This window comes from Typha latifolia, chromosome 10 (genome assembly GCF_019914945.1).
Source record: "Typha latifolia isolate L0001 chromosome 10, TyphaL0001v2, whole genome shotgun sequence".
Lineage (NCBI taxonomy): Eukaryota > Viridiplantae > Streptophyta > Magnoliopsida > Poales > Typhaceae > Typha > Typha latifolia.
In genome coordinates this window covers 10,947,749-10,959,961 of record NC_133095.1, presented here as the reverse complement: position 1 = coordinate 10,959,961, position 12,213 = coordinate 10,947,749, and the positions used below count along the sequence as shown (strand labels likewise).

The 12,213-nt window shown below is 36.7% G+C and overlaps 1 protein-coding gene across 2 annotated transcripts; it reads left to right on the top strand.

Annotated features, from left to right (window-relative positions):
- The first annotated feature begins 2,793 nt into the window (after positions 1-2,793).
- LOC140796053 (cysteine-rich receptor-like protein kinase 25) lies at positions 2,794-6,303 on the top strand. 2 transcript variants are annotated; one of them, XM_073148897.1, is made up of 7 exons: positions 2,794-3,748; positions 4,050-4,172; positions 4,280-4,410; positions 4,527-4,737; positions 5,040-5,277; positions 5,475-5,625; positions 5,793-6,303. In XM_073148897.1, exons 1-7 carry the CDS (start codon positions 2,827-2,829, stop codon positions 6,099-6,101), a joined length of 2,085 nt encoding a protein of 694 aa, XP_073004998.1. In that variant the 5' UTR covers positions 2,794-2,826; the 3' UTR covers positions 6,102-6,303. The 2 variants fall into 2 exon arrangements, with proteins under 2 accessions (XP_073004998.1, XP_073004997.1); XM_073148896.1 differs by having other exon boundaries at positions 4,050-4,196.
- Positions 6,304-12,213: the final 5,910 nt, after the last annotated feature.

Sequence of the window (12,213 nt, the reverse complement as noted above, 5' to 3'; positions counted from 1 at the left end):
AACATAAATAGTCGAAATGTTTGTGTGCGTATGTATCTCTCTCTAGTTCAAGTAAAATTTAATCTTGTATATAAAGCTTGCTTGGTTACTTGAGTTTCTTTCTGGAGAGAGGTACCGACTTGGAAATTGAATGGAGCTGCAATGACATGTGCTGCAGAAATATTCAATTTTTATTCGATCAACTTGTTTGGATACCATGTGCTGGATGGAATTGGGCCCATTGGCTGTGTAGCCTTGCAACTTGGGTAGATATAAAATTGGCTTCATCTGGACACAAAGAAATGCGTGGTGTGGAATTGACGTATGACTCGGCACTTTTTGTTGTCTTAGTCTTTTCTCGGCTAAGTGAGATTAAGTGGATATATAACATGCATGCATGATCGATGATTAATAATTACTACTAGTTTAACATCTTATTGACCTACTAATTTTGGACTTAGTGATGGAAAGAAGGGTTCTTTTCTTTCCTTGTTTCTTAGTTCCATGGGATAAATATTCTTTAATTGGGATCAGGTCTGGTGGAAGATGAAGCCTTTAATTTTCAGTTAAATGATCATCTTGTTGTATTATCTCGTCCATATATATATAACTTAAAGGGGCTTATAAATGTAATTTCTTACCATGTGTATAATTCATGTTGTATGCTTAGCAAATTTTTTTTTCATGTGTGTAATTTAAGACTAAGTGTGTTAGACAATTGCTGATGGGGCAATAAAATAATTTTTCAATATAAGTGGATGAAAATTTGGAAGAGATTGAAAATTCCTAAGTATAGCAAATTCTTGTTTTATATAAATCATTTAATTTAATTACCAATTTATATATGAACGACATTTAACTAGAAAGTGGTTTTTATGACACTCCTCGTGTAACCCGTTTAATAAACGGATCGTATTAGATTAACACTTCAACATGACAAGATTAACCCGATTAATAATTTACAACACAAAAATATCATTTTTGTTTCAAAATATAAAATAACAAAATAATTTTAAAAACGAGATCGTCACTATTTACCACAGTCAAATCTATCACCATCATGGCATATTCACCATTGCACCATCATAGACCTTAGGGCTTTGGAGTTCCAGTATCTCCCTTGTTTACCACCCAGCACCAACTACCAGCATTGGATCCAGTGCTGAATCCATCACCAGCGCCTCGGTGGTGACTTAGTCGTTGTAAGCGATAGGAGCAAAGCTTTGCTATGAGTAGGGGTGAAAACGGATCGGATACGGATCGGATAGTGCTCAACCCATATCCGGATCCGTATTTTTAGTTCGGATACGAATTCGGATACGGATATTAGACCGATAGCAAAATTTAAAATCATATCCTAACTAAACGGATACGGATAATTTTCGGATAAAGGATCGGATCTTAAACGGATATTGATTAAATTTAAAATAATTATAATATTTTATTTAAATATAATTAACACAAAATTATTAAGAGTTTATAACAAATAATTTTTTTGTATGTCAAATATATAAAATTAGAGAAATTAATCTATATAAATAATATATAACGTATTATTAGTAATAATATTAATACTTACTATTTAAATAAGCAAACTAAAAACTGTAAATCATTTAAAAAAAATATGCGGATAAACGGATATCCGATATCCGTATCCGAATCCGAAAAATATATCCGACCCGTATCCGAATCCGTATCCAAATTTTTTTCAAAAATTCTATCCTTATCCGAATCCGAATCCGAATCGGATAGAAATTTTTTATCCGAATCCGATCCGAGTCGGGTCGGATAGCGGGTCGAGTCGGAGTTAATCCGACCCGTTTTCACCCCTAGCTATGAGGCAACATTGGGCAAGATCAAGGAACCAACGACATATGTGCAACAATTGTGGTAGAGGTAGACCCTAATGTAGCGCCGTTGGTGTTCTAGATCAGCTCCTTGAGGATGGTGGTACCCTCGGGGTGGTTTACTAAGACCTCGCAAGTTGTGACTCTGCCTCATGAGGTCAACCCTCTTCCTAAAATTCTCCAATAGGGGGAGATCAAGAGGACCAGAGGGATCCATGTCTCCAGCTCGAAGAGGGAAGATGGATGGAGTTCGACGAGTTGAGGAGCTCTTGAAACCCTCGAGTGGGTAGCGCCGGGTGGTGGCACGAGAGACTAAGGAAGAGAGTGGGAGATTAGACGAGGAGTTGAGGTCGACATAGATTGTTCAAGGCTAGTGTTGTGAGTAATGGCTACGAGGGAGAGCTGGAGAGGTAGAAGATAAAATTTGAGGTGGGAGGCTAGGAGCGGCCGCGTTTGGATAGACTTAGGTGTGAGTGAGTTAGGGTGTGAATGAGTTAGGCTTAGACTTAGGTTATATATATATATCTATATATACCGGGTTGGTAGGTTGACGGGTTAATCTAACCCAACCCGTATACTTAAACGAGTCAACACGGGTTAAAAGTATAAACTCGAACACAATTTGATTATTAATTAGGTTAGACAGATTGACTAGTTTACGATTTGAACCTGATTAGACTAAAATCAAACCCGATTATAAATTAAATTTTTGCGACTATACCGGATCATCGGTATGAACGGTGAGAAAGCATGAAATGCAGCGTGAGACTGGTCAACAGTGTGAATATTAGAAAGCAAGAAATTCAGCGTCAGACCGGTCAACACTGTGCATCATGACAAGTGACGAAGAATAATATATTAAATTTATGGGGCTGCTTATAAGCCTTTAAGTCTACATAGATAATATGCAATTTGAAGTGTGTAGGGTTCTTTACCTAAAAAGAGAAAAAAAAGTGTGTAGGGATAACGATGATGTTTTTATACTATTTATTTGGGGAGTATGAGAAGACTGAAGACTTCATTTGTCCCAGCACCTCTTATCTCTTCGCATCACATTAACGGGACTGATGCAAGGAAATTAACAATGGCGTTAACTCTCTTTTCCAATTTGCCGAAGCTGCTCCTCCTATTATTCCTGCTCATCATACTTCATACTCCCAGCACCAAATCACTAGATCCAGACTCTTCAAGGTACCACTATTGTACAAACGACACCGACAGCACCTCCTTCAAGGCCAACCGCGATCTCCTCCTATCCTCCCTCACCTCCGCTGCCTCCGTCTCCGGCTTCTCCAACAACACGAAAGGCCAATCCCCCGACCAAGTTTACGGCGTCGCCCAATGCCGAGGCGACTTGAGCCTGGATGAATGCCGGACGTGCCTCAACACCATCGCAAAAGAGAGCCTTCAAGTATGCTCCAACGGGTCGTACTTGGATATATTTCATGACTACTGCATCCTTCGTTACTCCGACAAGGACTTCTTTGGCCAAGTAGATGCAAGTTATTACCGTTATAGAACTGAATCGAAAGTCAAGCAGCTGCCACAATTCAATGACAACTTAGGCAATTTGATGACCTCTCTTAAGAGCAAGGCTGCTTATGGTGACTCGTCGCGAATGTTTGCAGCCGGAATGGCGAACTATACCAGCTCTGATACCATCTATGGGCTGGTGCAGTGCACGATGGACCTTTCCAACAAAGAATGCGACGAGTGCCTTTCTTCATTAGTCAGTTCAATTCCAGATTGTTGCAACGCCAGTACAGGAGCGAGGGTGTACGGAAGGACTTGTATTATTCGGTATGACTCGTATCTTTTCTACAATATCACCTCAGCCGACGAGTTACCATCGCCTCCACCGGCTGTTCCAGCTCCTGTTTCTCCCCCGTCAGGTGCTACACCATCAAATACGACAGGCGGAGGTAATTTATGTTAGCAAATCCTAAATTACCTCACTTCGTTAAATTAGTTGTTGTTGCAGTGTACCTCGAACTTTACATTAAATTTTTAGAAAAGAATCTAGAGAAATTTATCAAAACACCCTATATTAATTTTGCTTTTAGATCTATCATTCAAACTCTTACCATATCTATATATATATATATATATATATGCATATTGAATATGTAACATTAGGAAGTGATTTCTTTTGGCACTTCATTTTATTGTAGATTAATTTTCTGAAACAGAAACATTAAGTGATATTATTTACTTCTGGTGTAGGAACAAAAGGATCTACAAAAGTAATCACTATTGTTGTTATATCTGCTGTCGCTGCATCGGCTCTCATCGTTGCTCTGTTACTAATCTACTTTAGAAGAAGGAAGGCAGTGAGGAGATATACTAGTACGTTTCTGGTAGAATTAGCAGGTCTGACGACAAGCTATTAATTAAGTTCGTCTCCCATGTTAATTTCTTATCAACTGACAAGTTAAGCTTATCCTTCTGAGCAGACGGTGGAGATGAACACGAAATTATGAGTTCAGACTTCCAATTATTTGATTTGGGTACCCTCAAAGGCGCCACGAATAATTTTTCAGATGCAAATAAACTTGGAGAAGGTGGATTCGGACCAGTCTATAAGGTAGATCTCGCTGCAAGAATTTCGTGCTATGCTGGCATCAGGAAACGCCACTAAAGTTGCTTAAATTGCTTGCAAATTAACTTGTATATATGATGATACTCTCTCTTGCAATACAGGGGACTCTGCAAGGTGGGCAGGAAGTAGCTGTGAAGAGGCTTGCATGGACCTCGAGCCAGGGACTAGTAGAGCTAAGGAACGAGGTTGTCCTGCTTGCTAAGCTTCAGCATAGGAACCTCGTCCGGCTTCTTGGTTTCTGCTTACAAGAAAAGGAGAAGCTTCTTGTCTATGAATACCTCCCTCAAAAAAGTCTTGACAAGTTTCTATTTGGTAAACTCTACTTTCCAAATCGTTCTCTTTGTAAATATACCAACATCATTATGGTTCGCATGCGATGGTTTATCTGTATGTTAGTGATGGATAAACTAAAACATCAGAATACGAATTTTTTGTCCCTCATCTTTCTCTCGTCTGGCTAGTCTATCTCCATGACGAGAGGAACATCCTAAAAGAGATTGCATCAGCCTAAATTGGAATCAAGACTGTTGATTGACATGGGCAAATCGATCTTATTGCTAGTTCATCTTTCTTGACCAAAAAGTAAACCAAGTTCTGCTTTATAAATTAAGCAGATTCCGCTAGACGAAGCGAACTAGATTGGGGAACCCGATTCAAGATCATTGAAGGGATCAGTCGAGGCCTTCTTTATCTTCATGAGGATTCACGACTAAAGATTGTTCATCGTGATCTTAAAGTAAGTAACATATTGTTGGATGGAGATATGAATGCTAAAATTTCAGATTTTGGTCTAGCAAAGCTTGTCAGCGTAGATGAGACGCAAAGGAATACTAGCCGAATTGCTGGAACTTTGTAAGTACAATTATATATATATATATATATATATATATATATATATATATATATCCTAGCAAATCTCCACACACAGATTTACCGTCCTTACACTCTCACCGTCACGCCCATTGACTGTAAGATGTTACAGTTAGTGAGCTTTTTTTTTTTTTTAGTCTATAGAGGAGACTAATCTTTTGTCAATCTCTGAAATACAGCGGATATATGGCTCCAGAGTATGCTTTGCATGGGTTCTATTCAACTAAATCAGATGTGTTTAGCTACGGCGTATTAGTTCTAGAGATTCTGACAGGTCGAAAGAACAGCTGTTACGAAGAATCTGGTCAATTGGTAGACCTTCTAAGCTATGTAAGTAATGATTAATTATCCGAGTAAATTATTAATAGAAAGACGATCAAACATACTCCGAAAGCTAGGTGCTTTGGCCGCCTTGAATGATGTTCAAGTTCATGGCCGGTGCCAAGCATATATCCACGAATATATTCATCTTACAAGCTTATTTATCAATTAAATAGGTGTGGCAGCATTGGATTGAAGGGAAGGGACTTGAGGTAATAGACAGATCCATAGTTGCACATTGTCAATCGCAAGTGGCGTTGAGATGCATACATATTGGGCTGCTGTGTGTCCAGGAGGAACCATCAGAGAGACCTAACATGACATCTATCATTCTCATGCTAAGTAGTTCATCTATCACTCTTCAAGCTCCTAAGCCACCTGCTTTCCTTCTTCGAAGTGGCATGACCAGTAAGTCAAATATTCTCGACACGGAGACATCTGTTGATTCGCTCAGAAGTCAGCAATTTAGTGGAGGTGCACGCTAGTGTCAAGAGCTACAACCTCAAAGAAATGGTTGTATTATTTGTGCTAAGACTAAGATGTTTCCTACAGTCATTAATTGCTTGCCCATTCTATGTCTATTTTTGATTTATATGTTTCTGTGCTTACACATATTTATGTGCATATCCATATGAATTACATTTGGATATGTTGATTCTTTCTAATAAATGAAAAAAGTTTCTGTCATTCTCCTTTGTATCTTCTACAATTATTGTTTCTGGGGTTTAAAATGCCATTTGATAGATTATAGATTGCTAACCAGAGAATCTCCCTTAAGATGTTGTTAGTTAGGCTACTACAATTGTCTTTTTCTCATTCGTTGGGCAATTTGTTAGCTGCCTATTTATAAAAGCCTACCTTGGCTTGTAAGAAGAATACAGAATTTTCAGTTTTACTCTCAATCTCTTCTTGATTCAATTTGTTATCAGAGCACTAGTGCTTCTTTTGCATTCTTATTCTTCTTCCTGCTGATGCAATTATTCTTCTAGAGTTTCTCTTCAAGCTTTCTTGCTTGATATATATATTTTTTTCAGTCCGTCTACTCTGCTGCTGATTTTGGAGATTTCTAGCTATCATTATTGATGCTCCTTTCTCAATCCAAATCATATGATACTTTGATGAGTAGTTCCACCATTGAAGATGAATTGAATACTTATTTTCTCCATTGTACTGGTATAGTGCTTGTTTCTCAACCTCTCATAGGCGACAATTACACTTCATGGAGTAGAGCTATGTTGATTGCCTTATCAATTAAAAATCAAGTTAGGATCTGTGTTATGGACCAGATTTGAAATGATACGTTCGTAAGATGATCCTGAGATTTTGATAAGTAGTAAACCTTAAAGTCTCGGATTTACTGGCTTTGGAATGAGGTCAATCGAAGATCCAGAAAGAAAGTAATGGTTAAAATAGTGGAGCAATATCAGAACAAGCAGAACAGTAAATATCCGACATTGCGGCGGATATTAAAGGGTGACAGACGATCAAAGGTAGTGGTGGACAGCCTTAAAGTAAGGTGGCTATTGATAGCTAGGGTTTGGGAGGTCGAAATTCTTCTACGACTATGGTCTACTCTTAGAAAGATATAGACGATCTAATGGCTACGATAAAAGATAAAAACAAAAAGAATAATTTGGTTAAACTCAAATTCATTCAATGATAATTATTGACATGTGTGCACTCTTATTTATAGGAGTAAAATCCTAACGGATGGGATCCACATACGGATTATCCGATTTATTTAAAAATTTAAAATAATAAGATAAAGCTAATTAATTAATTCGAGTTGACTCGACTCGACTAACCTAACCCATGTGGTTGGATCGTAATAGTCCGTCGATCGATCTATATTAGGACTAATAAGTACGGATCCTCTTCTTGGATTTGAAACAATGAAATTGTGATTTCATGGATCCTCAATTATGTATCCGAAGACATTTTTGCATTTGTTATATACTCTAAGTCTGCTTATGAAATATGGATGTTATATATTCTAAGTCTGTTTATAAAATATGGATTGATCTCAAACAGAGATTTTTAGAGAAATAGGCTTCGTATATTTCAACTTAGATGTGAACTAATAAATCTTACTTAGGGGTCAATTGATTGTTAGTGCCTATTTTACTAAGCTTAAGATAATTTGGTAAGAACTTAGCAATAATAGACCGGCTTGTACTTGTGCTACATGTTCCTGTGGAGATACTAAAGCCCTTATTGATCATTATAACATGGAATACGATATGTCTTTCCTAATGAGATTAATTTTTCTCAAGTTTGAGGTTAGTTGCTGTTAATGGATCCAATGCCACCTATTAACAAAGTCTTTGCTTTAGTTTCTCAAGAAGAATATTAAAGACATATGAGTGTTATTGCTAGAAATACTGGATTGTTAGATACTATGGCATTTTCTAACAAAACTAATTCCTACTAAGCTAATATTGGTCAAACTAATGCCAAGGGCAATCAAAAGAAAGAGAAACCAATATGCAGTCATTGTGGCTATTCTGGACATACAGTTGATAGACGTTACAAACTCCATGGATATCCACCTAGTTATAAAGATAGGCAGAAGTCAACCTTCCAAAATGGTTCTGCCCAAATTGTAGATCAGGTATCCAATTCTGGAGCAAGTGCATCTTCCAGCAACATGGGAAATTTTATTTAAATACTGAATCCTTCCCAATACTCACATCTGATGTCAATGTTGAGTTCCCATCTTTCGGCTACCAAAGTTGGTGGTGATAGTGATAATTCTCCTCAAGAAATAGGTACTTGCTTGTCAATCTTAGTAAATCCAATTTTTTGTTATTTCAAATATTGGATAGTTGATTCAGGTGCCACAAGTTATATATGCTTCTGTCAAAGATATTTTTGATTCTCTACAACCCTTCAAGGATGCTTATATTACTCTATCTAATCAGTCTAGAATTCCTATGTTTTTTATTAGCACTACTAGACTTTCTTCTCAACTAGTTCTTGATGGTGTTATATTTGTCCCACAATTCAAAATTCAATATCGATATTTTATCTTGTGAGTGCTTTAACCAGGCTTCAAATTTCTATATGTAGTTCCTTACTGATTATGTTCTTGTCCAGGATCAACTCAAATTGAGGATGATCGGCAAGAGTAGACATGTTGATGATCCCTATGTCATGGAACTTGAAGTGTTACTAGATTCTACAAAACACAAATCAATTTCTGTTCAAAATACCATTAGTTTCTTCACTAATAATGTGAATGTTCATACTTGGTATTACAGATTAGGACATTTATCACATAAGAGATTACTATTGCTAAAACATTAGTTGTGTTTCAATAAACATTCTTTCAATAATCATACTCATTGTAATATCTGTCCTCTTTCTAAACAAAGGAGATTATCTTTCACCTCTAACAATAATATAGCTACTCATGCCTCTCATCTTATCCACTGTGACACATGGTGTCCTTACCATATTCCAACACATAATAGTTTTCAATATTTTCTAACTCTGATGGATGATTGTATCAGATTTACTTGGGTCTTCCTTATACAAAATAAGTTTGAAGCTAAAGCTATATTCCGATTTTTTAAAATGATTGAAACTCAATTTTCATAAAGTCATTAAAGAATTCAGATCAGACAATGCTCCTAAGTCGCAATTCTTGAATTTCTGTCATCAAAATAGTTTACTTCATTAGCTTTAATGTGTGAAAAGATCAAAGCAAAACTCAGTAGTAGAGAGAAAGCATTATCACTTACTAAATATGGCTCGAGCCTTGTTTTACTAGTCTCATGTCCCAATCTAATTTTGGGATGAGTATATCGTTACTGCTACTTTCATCATCAAAAGGAAACCTCAAATTTTACAAAATCAGACCCCATATATTTTACTCTATAAATTTTCTATTAATTACAAATATTTGAATCTTTGGAAGCTTGTGTTTTGATTCCACTCGTGTCTCACAGGACAAAGTTTTCTCCTCGAGCAAAACCTTGTATTATTTCTTAGCTATCCACCAGGTGTCAAAGAGTATAAACTTTATGGCACAGTCTCTAAGAAATTCTTTATTTCAAGAGATATCATATTTCATGAAAATATCTTCTCATTTCACGCCATTTCTTCTCATTCTACTACCGTTGATCCATTTTCTGATTGGTCCTACCAAATTCAATTCCTTCTAGAAATTCTATATCTGCTATCCCCACTTATTTACCTCCTGATACTCCAGATTGTCTTGATCCAAATATTTCTGAACTTGCCATTTTTTCTGAGACTGCAAATTTTCCTACTTCCTTTACTACTGAGCCTACTGCACCACAAAGTTCTTCTATTGAACTACATTCTGAGTTATCCTTAGCTTATTCTGAGTTCTTCCTATTCCCATAAGAACCGTTTGGGTTATTAAACCTTCATCCTACCTAAGAGAATTTCATTGCAATCTCTTAGATAGTACACCTTTAATGGCCTCAACTTATCCAATTACTCATTTCCTATATTATAATTCTTTTATCTCCTAACATAGTTTTTTGCTTTGCAGCATCTCATCTAATTTTGAACTACAATTTTATTATCAAGCTGTCAAGTATATATGATCATCGGAGAGCTGCCATGACCAATGAGTTAGATGCCATTGAAATGAACAAGACTTGATTGTCATGCCATTGTCTAAAGACAAATATTCAATTGGATGCAAATGGATATACAAAATTAAGTATAGGTTTGAAGGCACTATAGAAAGGTACAAGGCTCACATAGTAGCAAAAGATCACACTCAACAAGAAGGTTTGGACTTCATTGAAATATTTTCTCCAGTTGCTAAATTGGTTACTGTTAAAGTTCTTCTTGCAATTGCTGGTAAGAATAATTGCCTGTTGTACAAGATGTGAACAATGCCTTCTTAAATGGAGATTTATTTGAAGAAGTGTATATGAATATGCCTTCGAGGTATAGAAAATAGTTTTAAGACGGTTCTACTCTTAAGGGGGAGAAATTGGTATGTCGTTTACATAAGTCTATTTATGGACTGAAACAGGCTTCTAGACAGTACATTTCAAAATTTTCCACTGCTCTTATTCTCCATGGTTTCCGACAATGTAAATCTGATTATTTGCTCTTTACTAAAGGCAAGTTATTGATGATTCTTTAAAGACTTTTCTTCATATGCGATTCAAACTAAAGCATTAATCAGTTGTGCATCAATCAGTTGATGTCTTCAGCAAAGCATTACCTGCTTCTACTTTGTTTTCTCTTTTATCCAAGATAATTGTGCTTGATCTTCACTGTCCATCTTGAAGGGGAGTATTAAGATGTAATTAGTTAGGCTACTACATCTGTCTTTTCCTCATTCCATGAGCAAAAAGTTTATTAGCTGGCTTTTTACAAGCTAGCCATAGAAAGGCTTTCTCTTAAGGAGAATTTGTATCTTCCATAGAATCACTCATAGATTCTACCACCATTGTTAAGAAAGCGATATAAAGATTTGAACGTATAAATGACAAAAATTTCAAACTCAATATTGAGTTAGATCAAAGTAATCCTTCTCCAAGTGATGAAAGTTTTTCCTTCCATCACGCTAGCCTCTTCTCCAGCTTTTTAGAAACACTAATCTTGCTTTCTGAGCTTATTGTTATGCAAGAGTAAGCCTAGATATTTCACAGGTAAGCATTCCACTTTTACAAATCATGCATTAACTCTGACAAACTTCTCCTCTCCTCATCAGCATTGCCCAATTAAACCAACAAGCTCTTATGCATACTAATTTTGATTCCAGATATACCCTCCAAACAGTAAAGAAGAAACCTCAGGATTGTAGTAATTTCGTTCTCATCAACTTTGAAAAAAAATCAATGTGTCATTCGCATACTGTAATTTAATGACACACCAAGTGATCAGATCAGCACTTAAACCCAATAAGAATAAACCCAAAATGGGCCTCAACGAGGTCACCTGGAGGGCAATCAAGGGTTCCCATCAGTAGCCTAGAATAAGAGAATGAATGGTGCTCAAAGGAGGGGGGTTGACTGTGTTGTGATATAAGAGAATTTAGTCAAAAAAGGCAAGTGAGAATTTCCATTGCCAAATGAAGGTCAAATTAAACGAAAAGGATGGAAGAGAGCATACTAAGGGGAGAGGGAGAGGCAGGATTGATATGTGCTGGAGGAGGCAACAACAGTCTTTACGTTGACACAATGTTGATAATATTAATGCGAAGGGTCGACGAGGGTGAAGGGTATGTGTAGGTCATGCGCAGTGCGTGTAACCTTCAATTGTTTTTTCTGTCCTCCTTTGTCTTTTTGCTTACAGGATATGATATTGTGTTAGGAACCAAATCTGGATTAATTTAGATGTAAGAAAATTATGAAAATTTAGGTAATTGTAACCTCACGAGTTAGGGTTTTAATGGCTCTAGCACCTAAATCGGAGTTCTTTATGAAAAGATATAAATAAAATAGTGGAGGGATGTCGAAATAGGGCAGAATAATAAATATCTGATATTGCAGCGGTCATTAGATGGTGGTGGGCAGCCAAGGGTGATGGTGGACGGCCGTATAGTAAGGTGACTAGTGGTGGAGAAAGATGGCTAGGGTTTGAAAGATCGGAATATTTCTAGGG

Bases quoted from the DNA above. Each gene is read 5' to 3' on its own strand.
- LOC140796053 (XM_073148896.1), top strand. From the start codon at position 2,827: ATGAGAAGACTGAAGACTTCATTTGTCCCAGCACCTCTTATCTCTTCG. The intron at 4,197-4,279 runs GTCTGACGACAA...CCTTCTGAGCAG, and splicing joins GTTTCTGGTAGAATTAGCAG to ACGGTGGAGATGAACACGAA. The intron at 5,626-5,792 runs GTAAGTAATGAT...TCAATTAAATAG, and splicing joins TGGTAGACCTTCTAAGCTAT to GTGTGGCAGCATTGGATTGA.